The sequence below is a fragment of the Dreissena polymorpha genome, chromosome 1 (genome assembly GCF_020536995.1).
Source record: "Dreissena polymorpha isolate Duluth1 chromosome 1, UMN_Dpol_1.0, whole genome shotgun sequence".
Lineage (NCBI taxonomy): Eukaryota > Metazoa > Mollusca > Bivalvia > Myida > Dreissenidae > Dreissena > Dreissena polymorpha.
In genome coordinates, this window is record NC_068355.1 from 129,163,952 (window position 1) to 129,183,568 (window position 19,617).

Here is a 19,617-nt window from a genome sequence, read left to right on the forward strand (position 1 = left end):
AGCAAACAGCGCAGACCCTGATGAGACGCCGCACCATGCGGCGTCTCATCCGGGTCTACGCTGTTTGCCAATGCCTTTTTTCTAGACGCTAGGCATACATGGGTAAACTCTAATCCAGCTTGACAGACTCACGTTTTTTGCTCATTGTCTCAGTAATGATTGACTAGTGTTTAAGCAAGATTGTGTAGAGCTCGTTATCAAGGAGATTCGAACACAAACATGTACATACCATTTACTCTCTCCTTCCGCTTCGCGACAATCGAAGTTAATAAAAATGTTTATGGTGTAATAATAAACCTACTACAAAAAGCCACATCTGTTTGGGCAAGTGCTCCAAAATAGTGGTATAACTTGCTTTACATAAAATTATATCTTAGCCGCGCTCTGTGAAAAGGGGTTATAATACATGTGCGTTAAGTTTCACACTTTCCGCCTAAAGTGGATTTTTGCTAAGAATATATTTTCTTTACACAGAAAATATAAAAAAAGCGGAAAGTCTCGTCCCTTATTTGCAGTCCGCATAGGCTATTCTGGGACGTCAATTTACGCACACAATTAAATACCCTTTTCACAGAGCGCTGCTCATATATATTCACATAACAGATGTATGTATATACATTCACATTCAACATAATATCAACCCATTGGTGCAAAAATGTACCATGTGCCTTTTAATTTCAATGTCACATGCTACTTTTCGCACAAAAGTGGCGATATTACGTTCGCCTCTTTAAGATTTATTCTGCGTTTTGCAGATCCATATTTAGACCGCGCTATGCAATTAGCCAATCGGCATAAAGTTTAAAGTTGAAAAACATAGGCGGTGAGAGGTAAACATGGTATATATGCGAGTTACTCATCATGTAAACACATAACGCTACGTGGCAAAGAGAACACAACAGCTTGACTGCATAAACCGGTTTTGCGGCTAGCAAGACACAAACATCGTGCTTTCCTGAAAAACAAACACATTTATTGCGTGTTACAATTCGTTAAGGTGAATATACAAAGTGCACACGGAAAAAGACATACTGTATAGATCTAAGGTATTGAGAATCATAGGCAATCACTGAATCAGCAAGAAAATGTCGACTAAGACACCGAGCTCGAGCGCCGATGCCGACAAAGAATATATGGACGAATACGAGGACTATAACATAAACCAGGACAAATATGTGACGTCGGGGCACAGCGGCAAGGGGCGGTCAAAAAAGGAGGCGGAACAGCATCATAAGGATGACCCCAGCGGGCATACGCGCAAAATTGTCAACACATTTACGAATAACGCGAACAATCAGAAGAAATAGGTAGATATAGTTGGATGTTTTGTTTAAATAAACTCATTAATGTTTGTTTGTTTGTTGTTTTTTGCTAAAGGCACGTATGAATATCGTTGATTATGTATGCATTGTGTATATGTGATTGATCTTCTTGCACTCTGCGGCAGTTTTCGAAGCCATGTTAGGCGAACTTTACAATGTGGCTATTGTGTTGTTCATGTTGGTTTTTACATACATAATACAAATTTATGATTTTTAACCAGGTTTTCCGAAGGAAAAAAACTGGTTATTAGATTGGCGAATGTCGGCGGGCTGACGGGCGGGCGGAACATGCTTGTCCGGGCCTTTACGTTGTCGTTCATTGTGATATTTTAAAATCATTTGGCACATTTGTTCACCATCATTAGACGGTGTGTCGCGCGAAAGAATTACGTCGATATCTCCAAGGCCAAGGTCACACTTTGAGTTTAAAGGTCAAAATGGTCATAAATGAGCTTGTCCGGGCAATAACTATGTCATTCATTGTGAGATTTTAAAATCATTTGGCACATTTGTTCACCATTATTGGACGGTGTGCCACACGAAAGAATTACGTCAATATATCCAAGGTCAAGGTCGCCACGACTAAAAATATATTTATTTTCAAGCAAGGGGGGTAACTTTAACAATTAGTTCAGTTTGAGTTGTCTCCCTTTATCAGATTTTTTTTTCAAGTTGAAAACCTGGTTTTGTGACTATTGTGTCCATTGTTATGTTTATATTTAGATGATACAACTATGTGCAATATTTACATTTACTTAGTTTACAACGCGCTGCTTTTTATTTAATTAAAGGCATCAACCTATTTCCTAGAGCGTAATAACATTTCTGGGAACGAAACAATCATTCTATCCGTTGGATTGATAAGAATTTAACTGAACATGCGCTATCGTAACACTAAACATATTTAAGGACATATCACTTTCTGAAACGGTCAGAAGTGGGTGGGGTTATGTAAAAAAATAATTCCTTATATTAACATTCTATATTAGGTGTGGAACAATATGCACAATTAAAATAGCATATACTTAAGTGATACATGAACAAGTTCAAATGAAATCTTTCAAAAAGAGTAAATAATCACTTTTTTTCATCTTATAACCCACTTTATTATTGGGCGTCCAAAGTCCTTATTTTCTTCATAAACCCACTGATACCAGCTGGAACATACACCACTGTAGAACATAGTGTTAGAGTATTATTAAATATAACACACTTGAAACACTGAATAAAGCATCCTTTTTTTGTAAAAAACAGATTGTAAACAACTTGAGTCTAAAATAGTAGGAAAAAGTATTTTTGACCAGAAAAGACAAATATAAATTTGATTAAGACTTTTTTTAATGTGTATAACATCACTTTAAAAAACACATTTATATATCAGTATGCATATATCATTAATATGCTATAAAAATAAAGGGATTTTATTGAAATGTTTTCAATATTTCTATATCTTTCATATTTTGTATTGTAAATTATAATTTTTGGCCCACCATACTTGTTCAAGTGTACTATTTTTTGACTCCAGTTGTTTACATTTTTTCTTACAAAAAAGGATGCTTTTTCAGTGCTTCTAGTGTGTTATATTTAATAATACTCTAACACTATGTTATACAGTGGTGTATGTTCCAGCTGGTATCAGCGGATTTATGAAGAAAATGAGAAAATAAGGACTTTGAATGCCCAAGAAAAAAGTGGTTTATAAGGTATAAAAATGTGATAATTTACTATTTTTGAAAGTTTTCATTAGAACTGGTTCATGTATCACTGAATTATATGTTATTTTAGTTGTGCATATTGTTCCAATTTATATATAGAATGCTTATATAAGGAATTATTATTTTACATTACCCCACCCACTTCTGACCTTTTCAGAAAGTGATATGTCCTTAAACGCATGTCTAAGCGTGGAGCGCGATTGAAAGGGTTGTTGACCTCATCATTATTAGATCGACCCTGAACGTGTTTACGTCCTTAAATGTAAAAACATACTGTCAATCTACGATTAAATTAGTAATTACATAGAACGCATTACTTCTCATTCTGAAATAAATTGCTTATTGCGTAAACGATAATTTTGTTGGATTATCTCATGTATTAGAAACAACTGAGTACTATATAATTGTCTTAGTTTAGTTTAAACCTATTTATTTTAGCTCGATTGCATCGAAAGCCCTAGGCTTATATAAACGCTCTCGAGTCCGTTTCCTGGGCCTAGAACCAGTACTTGGTGTCTTTGGGGGTGATCTAAAGAACGCTCCAACGGTGGGGATCGAATCCGTGACCTCCCGGTCGCTAGGCGGACACCATATCCATTACACCACGGCGATCCTATAATTGTCTTGATTACCATGCACGTTTGTCTCACCCCGGAAGGCCGCGTTCTTTTTTCAATATATAATATTATTAAGTATATAAATAACGTCAATTTCATGACGTTTTCTAATGTCCGATAAAGCAGTTTCCAGGAGACTATTATGTAATATAATAGCTTTCATCGCTAGTGTATTTTCGCAAACCCGATTTCTTACATCGGTTCTCACTCGACAAAAGTAATCAGGCTGAAAAAAAGAAAACTATTTATTGTTTGGTTTTTATATTTCAGTTTCGCCATGGCAAAAGTAAAATAGATTACGTTTTTTCAGCAATGCATTTTTATATAAAAACATGTATGAACGACTATCACTCAACCACCGCTTATACAGACATGTATGAACGACTATCACTCAACCACCGCTTATACAGACATGTATGAACGACTATCACTCAAACACCACTTTTTATACAGACATTTCGAGATGGCGTTCTTATTGATAAAAAAACAATTGTCTGATCATTTTTATTTGGTGCCTAAAAACTTATGCTAAGCGTTAACCCTTCAATAACAACTTTTTTCTTAATGCCAATTGTTCACAAGTTCATGCCTATTCTCGTTACAGATTGTCTCGCGAGGCGACGCCGTGCGGACAGTTTTCCCGACAACGACTCAACGTGTTGAATTATTTTGGTGGTACGGCGTGACTAAAATGTTTCAACTTTGCCCGGCCTTTGGACTTCGATTTTTACCAACCTGTGATAAGACAGGCGCCGTTCCTCGTGCCTTGATAATTGTGAGGAATTAACATGGCGACCAATGTGTTGCCATGTCGACATATTAACATGGTGGAAAAACGCTTTGGTGCGTTTATCACGCGAGTCATTTGTGTATTGTCTTCTTAAAACGAAGTCTTCTGTTGCGTTTTTGTGGTGATGGTTGCAACAGCAAATTTGAATATTTTGCGCATGTATGCAGAACTTTTCATAATAAATTGTTGTTCGAATTAGCATGTGTCCATCTTATTTTCACGCATGCAATAACTAAATCAGCACTTTATACCAGGGAGCGATATAATACATATGAGCAACACAAATACAGAAAAAATATTCTCGTTAATGAGAAATCATCGTCAGAAATCCATACAATTATAAAGAATTGCAACTTGTAGCAATTAAATAATATAGTGTTTCTGATGTTATGGTTATGTTTTGTGAGCATACGTGGATTTATGCAAGTATAAAATAAATCACAATTCCCTTTTCATAAAACTCCCCACACGGATAGATTTCCAAACACGCAGACTTTCTTTTTGAGATTTAGGCAAATTTGTAACAGCTTGAGCTCTCAAAGTTTATTATTGACGTTATGCACAGAGTGACTGCTTGCCAACTTAGAAAATAAAACTATGAACATATTGTTTTAAATAAGGAACATTTAAATAAGTTGTATATATTTGTACAATTTGTCTCTGTCAGATATTCAAATCGTGTATAAAGTCTTTTGTGATCTGGCGTAAGACTAGAAGATTAAGCCTGAAGTTTTGGAGAATGAGAGGTTGTGTTTCTTTACGTACATATCACAGAAAAAAAACAGATTAGTTCGAAAATACATAACGGCAATATGCCGAAATCTGAAGGCATATGTCGAGTTTGCAAGAACATGTGCAAGCACTTTTTATGACCTCGGGATCTACTGATGCGGCCATCATATTGTGATTGGCCCGTCTTGTCCTCGGGGGTCTACTGATGCGGCCATCATACAGTGATAGGCCCGTCTGGTCCCCGGGATCTACTGATGCGACCATCATACAGTGAAAGGCCCGTCTGGTCCCAGGGGTCTACTGATGCGGCCATCATACAATGATTGGTCCGTCTGGTCCCCGGGGTCTACTGATGCGGCCATCATACAGTGATTGGCCCGTCTGGTCTCCGGAATCTTCTGATGCGGCCATCATACAGTGATAGGCCCGTCTGGTCCCCGGGGGTCTACTGATGCGGCCATCTTACAGTGATAGGCCCGTCTGGTCCCCGGAATCTACTGATGCGACCATCATACAGTGATAGGCCCGTCTGGTCCCAGGGGTCTACTGATGCGGCCATCATACAGTGATTGGTCCGTCTGGTCCCCGGGGTCTACTGATGCGGCCATCATACAGTAGTTGGCCCGTCTGGTCTCCGGGATCTTCTGATGCGGCCATCATACAGCGATAGGCCCGTCTGGTCACCAGGGTCTACTGATGCAGCCATCGTACAGTGATAGGCCCGTCTGGTCCCCGGGGTCTACTGATGCGACCATCGTACAGTGATAGGCCCGTCTGGTCCCCGGGGTCTACTGATGCGACCATCATACAGTGATTGGTCCGCGGGGTCTACTGATGCGGCCATCATACAGTGATTGGTCCGTCTGGTCCCCGGGGTCTACTGAAGCAGCCATCATACAGTGATTGGCCCGTCTGGTCTCCGGGGTCTACTGATGCGGCCATCATACAGTGATTGGTCCGTCTGGTCCCCGGGGTCTACTGATGCGGCCATCATACAGTGATTGGTCCGTCTGGCCCCCGGGGTCTACTGATGCGGCCATCATACAGTGATTGGTCCGTCTGGTCCCCGGGATCTACTGATGCAGCCATCATACAGTGATTGGCCCGCCTGGTCCCCGGGGTCTACTGATGCGGCCATCATACAGTGATTGGTCCGTCTGGTCCCCGGGATCTACTGATGCGGCCATCATACAGTGATTGGTCCGTTTGGCCCCCGGGGTCTACTGATGCAGCCATCGTACAGTGATAGGCCCGTCTGGTCCCCGGGATCTACTGATGCGGCAATCATACAGTGATTGGCCCGTCTGGTCCCCGGGGTCTACTGATGCGGCCATCATACAGTGATTTGTCCGTCTGGTCCCCGGGGTCTACTGATGCGACCATCATACAGTGATTGGCCCGTCTGGTCACCGGGGTCTTCTGATGCGGCCATCATACAGTGATTGGTCCGTCTGGCCCCTGGGGTCTACTGATAAGGCCATCTAACAGTGATTGGTCCGTCTGGCCCCCGGGGTCTACTGATGCGGCCATCATACAGTGATTGGTCCGTCTGGTCCCCGGGGTATACTGATGCGGCCATCATACAGTGATACGCCCGTCTGGTCCCCGGGGTCTACTGATGCGGCCATTATACCGTGATTGGTCCGTCTGGTCCCCGGGGTCTACTGATGCGGCCATCATACAGTAATTGGTCCGTCTGGTCCCCGGGGTCTACTGATGCGGCCATCATACAGTTATTTGCCCGTCTGGTCCCCGGGGTCTACTGATGCGGCCATCATGCAGTGATCGGCCCGTCTGGTCCCCGGGGTCTACTGATGCGGCCATCATACAGTGATTGATCCGTCTGGTCCCCGGGGTCTACTGATGCGGCCATCATACAGTGATTTGCCTGTGTGGTCGTTCGTCCGTAAAAGTCTGAAACGTTTAACATAACAGTATACTTAATACAGGACTTTTATACTTGCATGAACTCTCAACACGCCTACATCATCGGACCTGATGTTGACTGACATTTACCTACCTTTGGTTTAAACCTATATAATTTAGCTCGCTTGCATAGAAGGCTTATTTGAAACGCTCTCAAGTCCGTTTCCTAGGACATGAACCAGTACTTGGTGTCCATGGGGTAAATCTTAAGAACGCTCCCACAATGGGGATCGAAATGGTGACCTCCCGATCGCTAGACGGACACCATATCCGCTACACCACTGAGTGGTACTATAAACTACCTTTGGATTAATAATTATTGTTCGACACGATTTCACTGTTCGCTTCACATCAATACTACTTAGATACGTTGATACTTGCATTCAACACTGGGCTCACGCGCATCACCAGACCTCAGATTGATCTTGGCATTTATCTCATTTGGGACTGAGACCTTTTTGAATGAACCGATGTATCGATACTGATCGGGCTTCAACCGGGCGCGTCAGCGTATTTTGAACGCTGCATTGTTTTCAAATAAATGAATACAAATTAGAAACAATGAACGTGTATATGGTCAATGTAAACTGTAATGGTTGTTGAAGTAATTAATCACGAAGCTTTACAGCCGCATTCGTTCACATTCATGTAAAATATATTTTATGCGCGCTAGTGACAGCTTGTTCATTTGTGCATTATTCTGTTGTCGTTTTGTTTAGTGTTTTGTCGACCGTCACTCCACCAGGTCAGACTCGACATAAGATATTGAGCTTTTATCAAGCAAAACGAGATTTATTTCCAACAACGACATATTGCAAACAATAAACTAATATAAGAAGAGGAATTCTTTTTCGTTTGCCCATAACTTGAATGAAAGAACACTACGATAAACATAAATTGATTAAAGCTGGGATAACACTATTAGTGGTATAATGATAACATTAGAACGTAAAGAGGTTTGAAAGCTAGCTTCACCTCTTATTTACCCCAAAATACATAACAAGCCAAACGTACTTGTAAAACGAGTCTAGTCAACCGTTTCCATGCAGGCAGAAAACCTGAATGCAAAGCGTGTCTGATGAATCAAATACTACGCGCTGGATTTATGTGCACGTGTGTCGAAAGTATCGGAAATCAGGGATATGTTTTAAAGTTAAATGTATACGAAAACATGGTCTCTCTATAAAATAATAATAATGCCTGTTATACAGAGGTTCGACAACTCGAATCAACCAACGAAAAAACAACGGTACATTTTGCTTCCCTTGATAACATAGCAGTACATTTATACTGAAAATCAGTATTTAACCCATTTATTCCTAGCGTCTAGAAAAAAGGCCTTGGCAAACAGCGTAGACCCAGAAGAGACGTCGCAAGATGCGGCGTCTCATCTGGGTCTGCGCTGTTTGCTTAAAGGAATTTCTGTAAGAAATATTATAAAAACAGAAATAAATACACCAGACATCCCTAATTTTTGAAATAAATTGATCCAATTTAGAAGGATGGGAGGGTCAACTAGGCATAAATGGGTTAATGCAATGCCGGAGATTAATCACCATTTTTGTTACTCTCGAGTACACTGGGTAAGACAACGGATACTGGCCGATAAATAAATGAAAATATGGCAGTTGGTCTTCACATGGGGCTAGATTTACAATCTCTATGTTCATTAAATGTAATCAGCAAGTAATAATATAGACAGACAAAATTCACCGGTCCTCACTACTTTTGGTCCGTAACTTTTTAACCCAGCTTTTCACTTTCGCTGACCTTTGTAAGCGTCCAACATAATTTTAATTCAATTTTCCACCAATAGCCTCAAATAAATGCATGACATTTTCGCATTAGTTAAATATACCAAAACTGCGCGCAATTGAACATGTGTTCAAAGAGCAATCCCATTTTTACATTAACGAGTAATTCCAGCGTGAAACAATGTTATTTCTAATTAAACGGCTAGCAATAATTTCACACTCAAGTCACCACGTCAATATCGTTTGTGTGTCCTCTCCATATGGCACAGTATTACTATTAATAATCGAATCAAATAACAATGTCCGATTAAACAACTAGCACAGATCTGTTTGATGAACGCGCGTATAAATATGTTAAATATGTATCGATGAATCACGTTTTGCCGGTTGACTTACATGTTTTTACTTAATTTTCAGTCTTCGTTTGAATTTCTGTATTTAATGAAACATGTGTCTAACCAGGGGATCGATCCCACAGCCTCATGAAGCCAAAGCCAATTGGCTACCATTGAATCATGCGGCCTTGTGTATCTGTGACGTTGTTCACACGCGCATGGTTACACTTTTTTGCTAAATCATACAAACGCTTTATAATTTTAACAATTGAGATTGATGAGTATACATAGACGAAAACATATTCGTAATATTTTACTTTTCCGACAGTGTTATTTGCTTGTTAGAATATATAGCAAACAATATTTTTGAATGCATCACAAATGTTTTAAGTGTCATATTTCCAAACTTTGAACACGTGCCTTTTATCATGCACGGTACGTTAATTGAGGTATTAATAAAATTCTATATAACTGTTTATATTGAAAACTGTTCTTTCGCTTGTCTTTAAATAATGTGGATCTTGTTGAAGATTTTGCATACGACCATGTATGCAACTATGCGAGTTTTTATGCACTTTTGAGGGGTTTTGCACGTAACGCAGTACATGCCAAACTAATGTGTACTTTGATTGATAAACATGCACGTTTATAAAGTAATTTGAATACTAACAATAGCAATTAATCGTATGCTACATGTAATTGAGAAGCAAATTTAAAGAAATGCTTATAGTGTCTAGACGCGTTGTTAAGACCGATTGTTTAAATATGTGCCGCGAGTAGGTTTGTTTTGGTGCGTGCGGGTTGTGTGAAGTTGTGAAGCTTTTTAAACTTATGTTTAAGCATGGTTTGTTATTCTAATTAAATTCTTGATAATATATAAATATTATTTTAAAACATACAACATGCAATTTTATTGACGAATACAATCGTTATTTAGAAACATAATACATATTTGAATAAAATAGCGTGTCAAGGAAGTGTGATTGATATAATTGAACCGTGCTCTGTAAAAAGGAAGTTTAATGCAATTGCGTAAAGTGTCGACTCAGATTAGCCTGTGCAGTCAGCACAGGCTTATCATGGACGACACTTTCTGCTTGTATCATATTTCTGTTCAAAGAAAGACCCTTCTTAGCAAAAATCTAGTTTAGGCGGACTGCAAAGACTAATCTAGGACGACACTTTATGCACATGCATTAAACCCCTTTTCACAGAGCACGGCCCAATATAGTTTACTGATGGAGAATGTTCTTAACATATTCGATGTGAGCTTAATATTTGGAAGCTTACTAAATATTAAACTACAATGTATATGAAGCTCTGACTCTGTAGCTCTTTTTATCCCTAAACCACTTAGATACGTATTTTTACGCATTTGTAGTTCCTTAGAAAGTTAGATTTAATAATAGACCTTTCTTACTAGATTCAAGTTTTTAAAGCTTCATCGCCAAACCGTAGTTACTGATGAGCAGCAAACAGCATAAAACCTGAACAGTCTGCGAGTTTTTTTCGCAGGCTGTTCTGGTATTATGCTGTTGGCACATAGCCATTTTCACTTTACTTTGTATTGGGGAAAGGATTAAGACTAAAGATGTGGCTGATACTCTTTTTGGTTTCATTTCATCGTGCTGTACAAAGTTACGATTCTGGTTCTCTGCTCTGTATTCAGCTATTGAGAATTTTAATGATGATTATTATTTAATTGAAATTCATTTTCTTATATTACTATGTAATTTGTATCTTTATGCTTTGGTGTCAAATCATATTTGCGCTGTAATGTTTTGTGAGTAATCCTTTGCCAAAGTTGAGGTTTGGATCTCATTAGAAACGAGTTTAGTCCCTAATGTTTTTTTCGTTGAATGTTTCAAGGCGGTGACATCAGGATATTTTGTTTCATGTGATTTGTTAAGATTTATGTGTTCCCTGTTGTTAAATTAAATTGTATGTGTGCGTTTTGGAGGTCATTTAATTCTGTTAAATTCCTAATTATTTTAAATTACTGCTTCAGACCCGCATTTAATATCTTTTGTAAAGTGAGTGAGTGAGTGAGTGAGTGAGGGAGGGAGGGAGGGAGGGAGGGAGGGAGGGAGGGAGGGAGGGAGGGAGGGAGGGAGGGAGGGAGGGAGGGAGGGAGGGAGGGAGGGAGGGAGGGAGGGAGGGAGGGAGGGAGGGAGGGAGGGAGGGAGGGAGGGAGGGAGGGAGGGAGGGAGGGAGGGAGGGAGGGAGGGAGAAAGTGAGAAACTAAGTAAGTAAGTAAGTAAGTAAGTCAATTGTTTATTATAGTGACATGTGCAATTTAACAAAACATCATATTAAAATATATACAAATGTGTTTTCCACCCGACCCATGGGCCTATACGTAACCAAAACAGAATACTTCAAATTATATACAATATCACCACATACTTTATGTGAATAATATATTACAAATGTGAATATGACCCAAAAATGTACAGGAATTGATGTTGATGACATACTCATTCAGAACTATGCATATGTTCGTCTTTTTAAGTATGCTTAAACAATAAATTAAGACAGTTTTCGTGAACATAAAGACATATGCTTATTCAGTTTGAAAATAAAATTGTGGTTCGTCAGCTCAGATGATATTAGCGCCGAAAATAGTTGTAAGTATCACATTCAAACAGAAGTGTACTTCATCTTCTATACGATCACCGTTGCACAATATACAAGTCCTCTGTCCTAAAGGTTCTCCTACAAATAGTCCAGTTTCGACCCTTAATGGCAGTAAACCCTTTCTTAATTGACACAACATTGATCGTTCATTCTTTTTTAAGTTAAGTTCAATGTATTCCTCTGTCTTGAATGTACTTTTAAAACGTCTAATTGTTTGTGAGACCGATCGTACTGAGTTCCTCTTTCAAGTCATTTGTCCATTTTTTGTGGTGATTCTGTGAACTTCACTTGGCACGAGCTTGTTCCAGTACCGACGCATGGATAGCCAACGTCTGTTTACACTTGGAATCCATCAGGGATCTCCGATCATTCCTTAAACTGGCGTGAAACGGTGAACGCCGAGAAAATATCTCTGTGTTGGACGTTTTCAATTGATTGAAACTGTTTATAACCCAAAACCGAAGAGCAATAAAAATCGGTATGACACACTATCTTTATACACTATCAAACGTTTTGAAAGCCACGCCCTTTGGGTGATATACTTTATTAATAATTCCACCAAGTTATGGGTGAAGGCATTTTTCTTTTGGAACAGCATACCAAGTAAATGTATTTATCGACTGTTTCAAAATATTAGCCTCCTTTTTTTGAAGGTAAACGTGGTTCGTTGGGTTCTTCTTTTACGGAAATGCATGCGTTTGGATTTATTGCAGTCTATTAATACTCCCCAACGCTTACACCAGTATGCACTGTTTCAAGCATAATTTGAGGTGTGTTTTTTTCTGAGTCGCTCATCAGCACTATATCATCTGCAAACATCAGAATCCAAGTTTACGTTCTTCAACCTTCATACCAATGTCAAGGTCATTTAACTCTTGCACAAGGTCGTTCGCGAAAATTGCAAACAAGGTCGGCGCCAGGTTGCAACCTTGTTTCACGCCAGTTTGCACAATCAAACCAGTCGGTAAGTGTATTGTTGATGCGTATAGTTGATACGGTGCTTGGGTATATATTTTTTATAGGGTTGTTTAGCTTTCCATCGGTTTTGTTCAAAAGAAGTTTATACAGTAACATATCCCGATCTATGTAATCAATGCAACGGCGGAGATCCATAAAGGCTGTTAACACTTGCTTATTGTTCTTTATTATGCAAAATAAACGCATGATCCTACCATGACCGCTTGCGAAGGACTAAGGTTATGAGTGTGCTTTGCAAGTCAGTCTACTCTTAACTACGCTAGGAACGATAACCACATCTGCCTGTTTATACTGTACCACTGGTACACTGCAGGCAGCAGTGTGTGTATGGAATCAATAGTGTTTAACAGCTTGTGGGACAACATTGGCCAGTTTGTCATTGAAATCTGTACATATTGGCTGCTTTCAGGGAAAACGGGGCTTAATGAATGTCAAATAAGTGGTGTCTCAGATTAGCCTGTGCACACTGATAAGCCTGTGCAATGCACACAATCTAATCAAGAAGGACACTTCCTGGTATTATGGTTTTTTTTCGTTTGAAGAGAGTTTCTGGTACTGGGATGACAATTAATGCATATGCATTTAGCCCTGGTTTTTTTCCAAAATGAAGCTTAAATTATCTTTTCTATTAATGATTTGAAAAAAGGATATAAGTGATAAAATAACTTCAGAGTAACCTCGCTGACAAGGCAAATCACTTTTAAATCAAATAAACAACCAATGAGTTCTAAATGTTTACCTTGTGTCATTTTTAGTAAACATCTTAAAGGGATCTTTTAACAGTTTGTAATTAAATTCTTAATATTGATAAATGTAAACATTGGATCTTAAAAGCTCTATTAAGAAAATAAACAAGAATAACATTAAAGAAACAAAAAAGGTACCCTCAACTGGGCTCGAAACACTGACCCCTGGAATAAAAGTCTATCGTTTAGACCACTCGGACATCCGTGCTCATACAATGAGAGATGTATTTTATACTTTATATAAGAAATCCTCGTAGTATGAAAAAATATAACGACAACAACAGCACTCTCCAAATTATTAAATCGTTTAATTTTGTCAATTAACCAAAACGTGAAAAGGTCCATTTAATGTCTTCAGACTTGCAAATTGAATGAGTTCAATACACTGTCAGATCTTACATCATGAATAATTTACAGGTTTAGTGGTTGCCTGTTAGCCTGGGGCCAATAGATTTAAGCCCAGGTAACTCAATTTCAAAACTTGGTTACAGTTGGGCTAAAAAGCAGGGCAACTTTTCAAAGCTTGAACAACTCAATCCAATTAAACATAGAATACAAATTGGCGATCGTGTATCAATTAGGCCTAGGAAAGGTTTCAATGCCGGCTCACAACAAGACATGATGCATTATAAGTCTTCTATGTCGGAAAAAAAGTTGCTCAATAATTTAAAGAAAATAATTAAAGTATTAGATACACAACATGTACATGTTTCTAGGCTTAAAAATATGGTTGCAAGCGCAGCAACCAATTGCGAAAAAAGAGACATATTGTTGCTATTTTGTCTAAGTTATCTCTATAACATAAATATGAGGACAAACAGTGCACACACATCTCGACCTGTGCTTTAAGACACACTCTTTATAAATGTGAATGGGTTGTGTTCATTTCAAACTTACGATATAAAAAGCTATAACATAATTTTGAAAACTGAGTTGCGCCTAAGATTCTGCAATAGCGAAGATCTTCAGTGCCTTCAGCGCTTTGACTTACGAAAGCCGTTTTGCTCATCAGAAAGCGTGTCATTTTGTTCAAGATATGATGAACGACGTAAACAGTTTACTTATACACAATATCAAGCTTATTCCACGATAATTCATTGGGATTCGATGCTCTGTAGTAGAGTCTTTCAATAAAGGGCATATAGTAGCTTTCCTACGGAATACCGTTAGGCCATCGTGGTTACACATTAAAATCCAGAGGGCGAAAATGCGATAGTGCGATAGTACAATGGCGACAATGCAACAGTACAATGGCGACAATGCGATAGTACGATGGCGACAATGCGACAACACGATAGTACCATGGCGACAATGCGATATGACGATGGCGACATTTACATTTTCCGCCAAAATTCATTCGGATTTGATGTTGACATATCTTCTATTTCAAATGCAAATGCACGTTTATATGAGCGTTCACTTTGTTTTAGCAATTTATCGAAGTTATTTATCGCTCGTATTTATTCGGCTAAAAGAAGAAATCACAACGACATTTAGCGGATTCACACTTTAAGGCAAATATGGCTATCCTTTTGCTTGAGATTATGGCTGACGCACTGTGTTATGTCATCTGTTGCTATTTCCAACATGATTCACACATGACGGAATAAATCATGTCACACGTTGTTTGTGTAATCTCATCAGAACATTCAGCTTTCTTATGCAATAAATACTGAGTTGTCTGCATTGTGTTATTTGTAGTCAGTGACTAACGCTTTAATTCGTACTTGAATATTGTTAATTTTAATAATGATTCATGTTTTAAACGATATTTCCTCGATGCACATGCTGAATTTTGTTTAGTTTTAGGATAAATAAATGATAAAATAAAGGATCCTGTGGGGAGGAAGGGGTGTACGACAGTGTGACATTTTGTGACAGGTGGAGGGGAGGGGAAGACCATGAGTGACGTCACACAATTATTTATTGAATTTTATTTCTATTTTAGTAGAATTTAATAGCTTTTAAAAATAATTATCTTTTATTTAAACATTTGAAAAAGATTTATGGCAAAAAAGCATGAAATGAGTAGCTACTAAAAGTTTTGTTTTCTACCCCTCTAGCAAATAGCCCTAGTATGCTGTTGCGAAACCTTGTTTTATGTAAAGCATTGCTTTCGTCGGAAGTAATACTGTTCATTTGTTGTCCGCTGTATAATTATGTCACTGAGCGATCAATTCGGAAATTAGCTTGTACATTTAATAATTATTGTAATACAACATTCATAAAATTCAAAACTAATTTTTATTATTCTTATTTGATCATAGTTTAGTTTCAAGTTTCGCTTATCAACTGCTTATCCTGTGTACACAGATAATCGGAAGATTATCTAAAACTTGACCTCATCTGTTGTAAATAAAAAAAGAAAAAGAAACATTATGTGTAATACAATTGTCAAATCTAATGTGTACAACAGTTGTTTTAAACTCAGATTTAGACTGAGTTACTGCTTCAATGACTAACTGTGACAACTGTTTACAATTAACTGTTCTACTATTAAAGTAAACGAATATGCAATCAAGAATAAACCCTGTTCCGAACTAGCATGTAACAAATAAATGCCAGCAGTGAGTAAAATGATTATTGACGATAATAAGAACGAACTGCAATTAACCAGGTATGCTCTGCAAGTGCTTTTCGCCTCAAGGCAATTGTTATTGCCGACGTAAGCATTCCAGTCGTCTCAAGCGGAAGGAAAATATATTTCCAGTTACTAGTAGCTACCGTGGAATTTCGTGTGAGATCCGGATAATAACATTCTTTGACGGGTATCTGTTTCGCACCTTGTAGAACTTGCGCACTATCGAGCGGTCATGGGTTCAAGTTTGTATCTGTTTTAATATGAATTGTACTCGCAGTTGAAAAGATCAATTGAGTCGCGTTCTGAGAAAACGGGGCTTAATGCATGTGCGTAAAGTGTCGTCCCAGATTAGCCTGTGGAGTCCGCACAGACTAATCAATGACGACATTTTCCGCTTTTATGGTATTTTTTGTTTTTGTTAAAGGAAGTCTCTTCTACACGAAAATCAAGATAAGGCGAAAAGTGTCGTCCCTGATTATCCTGTGCGGACTGCACAGGCTGATCTTGGACGGCACTTTACGCACATGCATTAAACACAGTTTTCTCAGAACGCGACTCAATTGATAAAATAGTTGGCGCCTAGGTTGTTTTTGCAAAGTAAGAAAATTAATAAGAATTATAAATCTATATTTATATTGTTTAACGGTATACTCATTGTCGGAATACGCTTTCATTCACATCGGAATATACTCCGATGAATTACGTCGATACTTAGACTCACAGTTAATGCACTTAACTGAAGTAACACATATCAAATTTGCGTTTTGTGTGTGGATTTTTTGCCGTTTTCATCAGTATTTCAGTAATAATTATCATGGCGGTCAGTTAACCAACTCACGCTTGCTCGGGTAATAACACGACCATTTAAATTCTGAACAATAATACATTGCGGAATCATGGAAAACAAATCGCTACTACCTTATTCGGATGAGTCGTGGTGTCTGAATGAGAAACTATATCCTATCTGGTAAGTCGAAAGGTTGATGTTTTAACCTGTCGATGCTTCTCGACTGAACAATTATAGGAGCGTTTGCGTGTTCGTTCTTGTTCTCAAACATTCCAATGAGTAGTGTAATCACATTACGTTTAGGGACATGGACCGAAGCATTCGTTCGGTTTGAACCCATTTATGCCTAGTGAACTCTTCCATCCTTCTAAATTGGATCAATTTATTTCCAAAATTAGGGATGTCTAGTATACGTATTTGTATATTTAGAATATTTCTTACAGAAATTCTTAAGCAAACAGCGCAGACCCTGATGAGACGCCGCATCATGCGGCGTCTCATCTGGGTCTACGCTGCTTGCCAAGGCTTTTTTGCTAGACGCTAGGCATAAAATGGGTTTAAAGATTTCCGAGCTATACAGATTACCGGTGTATTAACCTTTATTTAACACATTAGTTCAGTGTTTCTGATTGTCTTGATAATCATAAAAAGAGCTAAAACACATGGATTTTAGGTATTACGTGTTCAAATAAAACATGTGATTGCAGTACTTTATGTATAACAAAAGGTTTGTTTGTTTATATTAGGCAAATTCGTGATATTTTCGTGCTGAGAAGTAAAACAGTCTAACATTCTCATTAAACGAAGCGTATTCAAATAAAATGCGGCTGATCGCTTATCGTCCAACTTGACTCTCATTACCTATTTGAGAGCTATTTGTTTTCTCATGTCGTTGTTGTTCCAGCCCCCCCCCCCCCCCCCTCCATTTATCTATTGTGTTTGTGGTCTAATGCATTTCATCCATTAAGTTTTATGGCCGTTAGCCATGTACTGAAAGAAACATCTTACAACGATTCAACATTTTAATTAACTTTCACAAGCATAACAAAGTTTACTTAAGTTTGGTACACTTCTTGGTATTTTATGAAATAACGGATAAATAAACAGAAAAAATATGTTAACGTTTTAATATTAGCATTAAACAAATGTCATCCAACACGTGGTGCTTACCTAATTATAATGTTTACACAAATATACACTTCATTACTGAAATGCACAATAATCAAATAATGCAATTAAAATAATGTTAGCTAAAAGTTAAATGCTGCTAAGCTAACATTAATAAATATACGATAAACATATTTCATCAATTCATATCTAAAAACAAAATATTCAAAATAAATATTTGGCAAGCGTCACTAAGGGTTATACCAATTGATTCTATTAAAGCAACATGGTTCATTGTAGTGCCATCACTTTACATATGGCTTTAATTTTTCAATGAGTCACATGCAATTGTGCCGTAGATGTTGCACAGCGTTAAGTATATATTCTAGGTATATTTCAAATTGTATATCGAACAAACAACTTCACTTCAAAATTCAACAAGTATTTGTAGATATTTATGTCCAATTTAATATCACTAAAGCGTGCACTTTCGTTACGAACCCTTTTTTATAGCTTTGAAATACACAATAAAGCTGCCAGTATGTTCCTATTTCAGTAATTTAATCCAACATTTATTGGCATTTTAAGCAGCTTAAACGTGTTACAAATGCGTATCTTAAAATCGGTGCAACTTCTCAATGGGGATAAGGAATTCCTTGTGAGCGCTGACGCTGTGTGGCGCCGGAGCCTCAATCTGGAGAACGCCGTCACGTGACAGCGTTGACGACAGCAACAGGGGGTCCACCTTTTCGGGCAGGGTGTATTCCCGCGTAAACTCCCGGTACACCTTGCGACCCGGGGACTCTTCCGTGTGCTTGGCGTGCACGCACAGGCGGCCGTCCATCGTTTTCACGGCTATCTCTTCCGGTTTAAATTGGCTGCAGTCGAAGCGCAGCGCCAGCTTCTTGTTACCGGTGCGGTCCATTACGAAGGGCTGGTCCACCTGGAGCGTCCCCGATCCTGTGTCGAGCTTGAACAAGTCCCTCCGGATGCGCTCGAGCTCGCTATCGAAACGGCTCCTCGATTCGTGGAGCTCCATGGTCTTAAAATCATCATCGAACTCTTTGACCCAATCGTTGAAAAGGTCTTTTTGTCGGTCGAAGAACCCAAAATCCCTCGTGTGCAACGGAACAATTTTCCACGACATATTTTCTTCAGTATAGAAACGTATTCACACAAATTAAAGTGGTCTTAGTCCCTGTTGCAGTATTCACACTGTGGTATGAATATGCGAACAGCCGAGCGATTTATACGAGCGGCGCACCAAATATTTGCCACTACCACTCACTGCTTAGTGATTCACGCGATTTGTTTTGTCTGCTTGCTGGAAATATCTTGTGTCGCTCTGTCGAAAGGAATTATTTTTCATCAGGAACTGAATTGATGCAATCAGATCTTTTTGTGGCTGAATTTATTTCATTCGACACATTTCCAATATTGACAAAACCTTTAATCGCATGTATGTACATTTAGGGTTGCGTCTCGGAATAGAACATATTATTGAAGTTTGTCACTAAATATTGATAAATGTTAACATTGGATCTTTAAAGCTTAACACAACAAGAATACAATTTAAGAAAGAAAAAAGTA

General features: G+C 38.5%; 1 protein-coding gene and 2 long non-coding RNA genes across 3 annotated transcripts; 1 reads left to right on the forward strand and 2 right to left on the reverse strand.

Annotated features, from left to right (window-relative positions):
• Positions 1–684: 684 nt before the first annotated feature.
• On the forward strand, positions 685–4,642 carry LOC127849550 (uncharacterized). Its single transcript, XR_008034903.1, has 2 exons — positions 685–1,307; positions 4,259–4,642. It is a non-coding gene; the product is annotated as an uncharacterized LOC127849550 (long non-coding RNA).
• Positions 4,395–17,191, reverse strand: LOC127849560 (uncharacterized). The gene is made up of 2 exons (XR_008034912.1): positions 17,052–17,191; positions 4,395–7,090 (listed from the first exon to the last, which is right to left on the reverse strand). It is a non-coding gene; the product is annotated as an uncharacterized LOC127849560 (long non-coding RNA).
• An 840-nt stretch (positions 17,192–18,031) lies between these two features.
• Positions 18,032–19,296, reverse strand: LOC127849547 (alpha-crystallin A chain-like). The gene has a single exon (XM_052382208.1). The coding sequence runs from the start codon at positions 19,172–19,174 to the stop codon at positions 18,644–18,646; it is 531 nt and encodes a 176-aa protein (XP_052238168.1). The 5' UTR covers positions 19,175–19,296; the 3' UTR covers positions 18,032–18,643.
• Between the last annotated feature and the right edge of the window lie 321 nt (positions 19,297–19,617).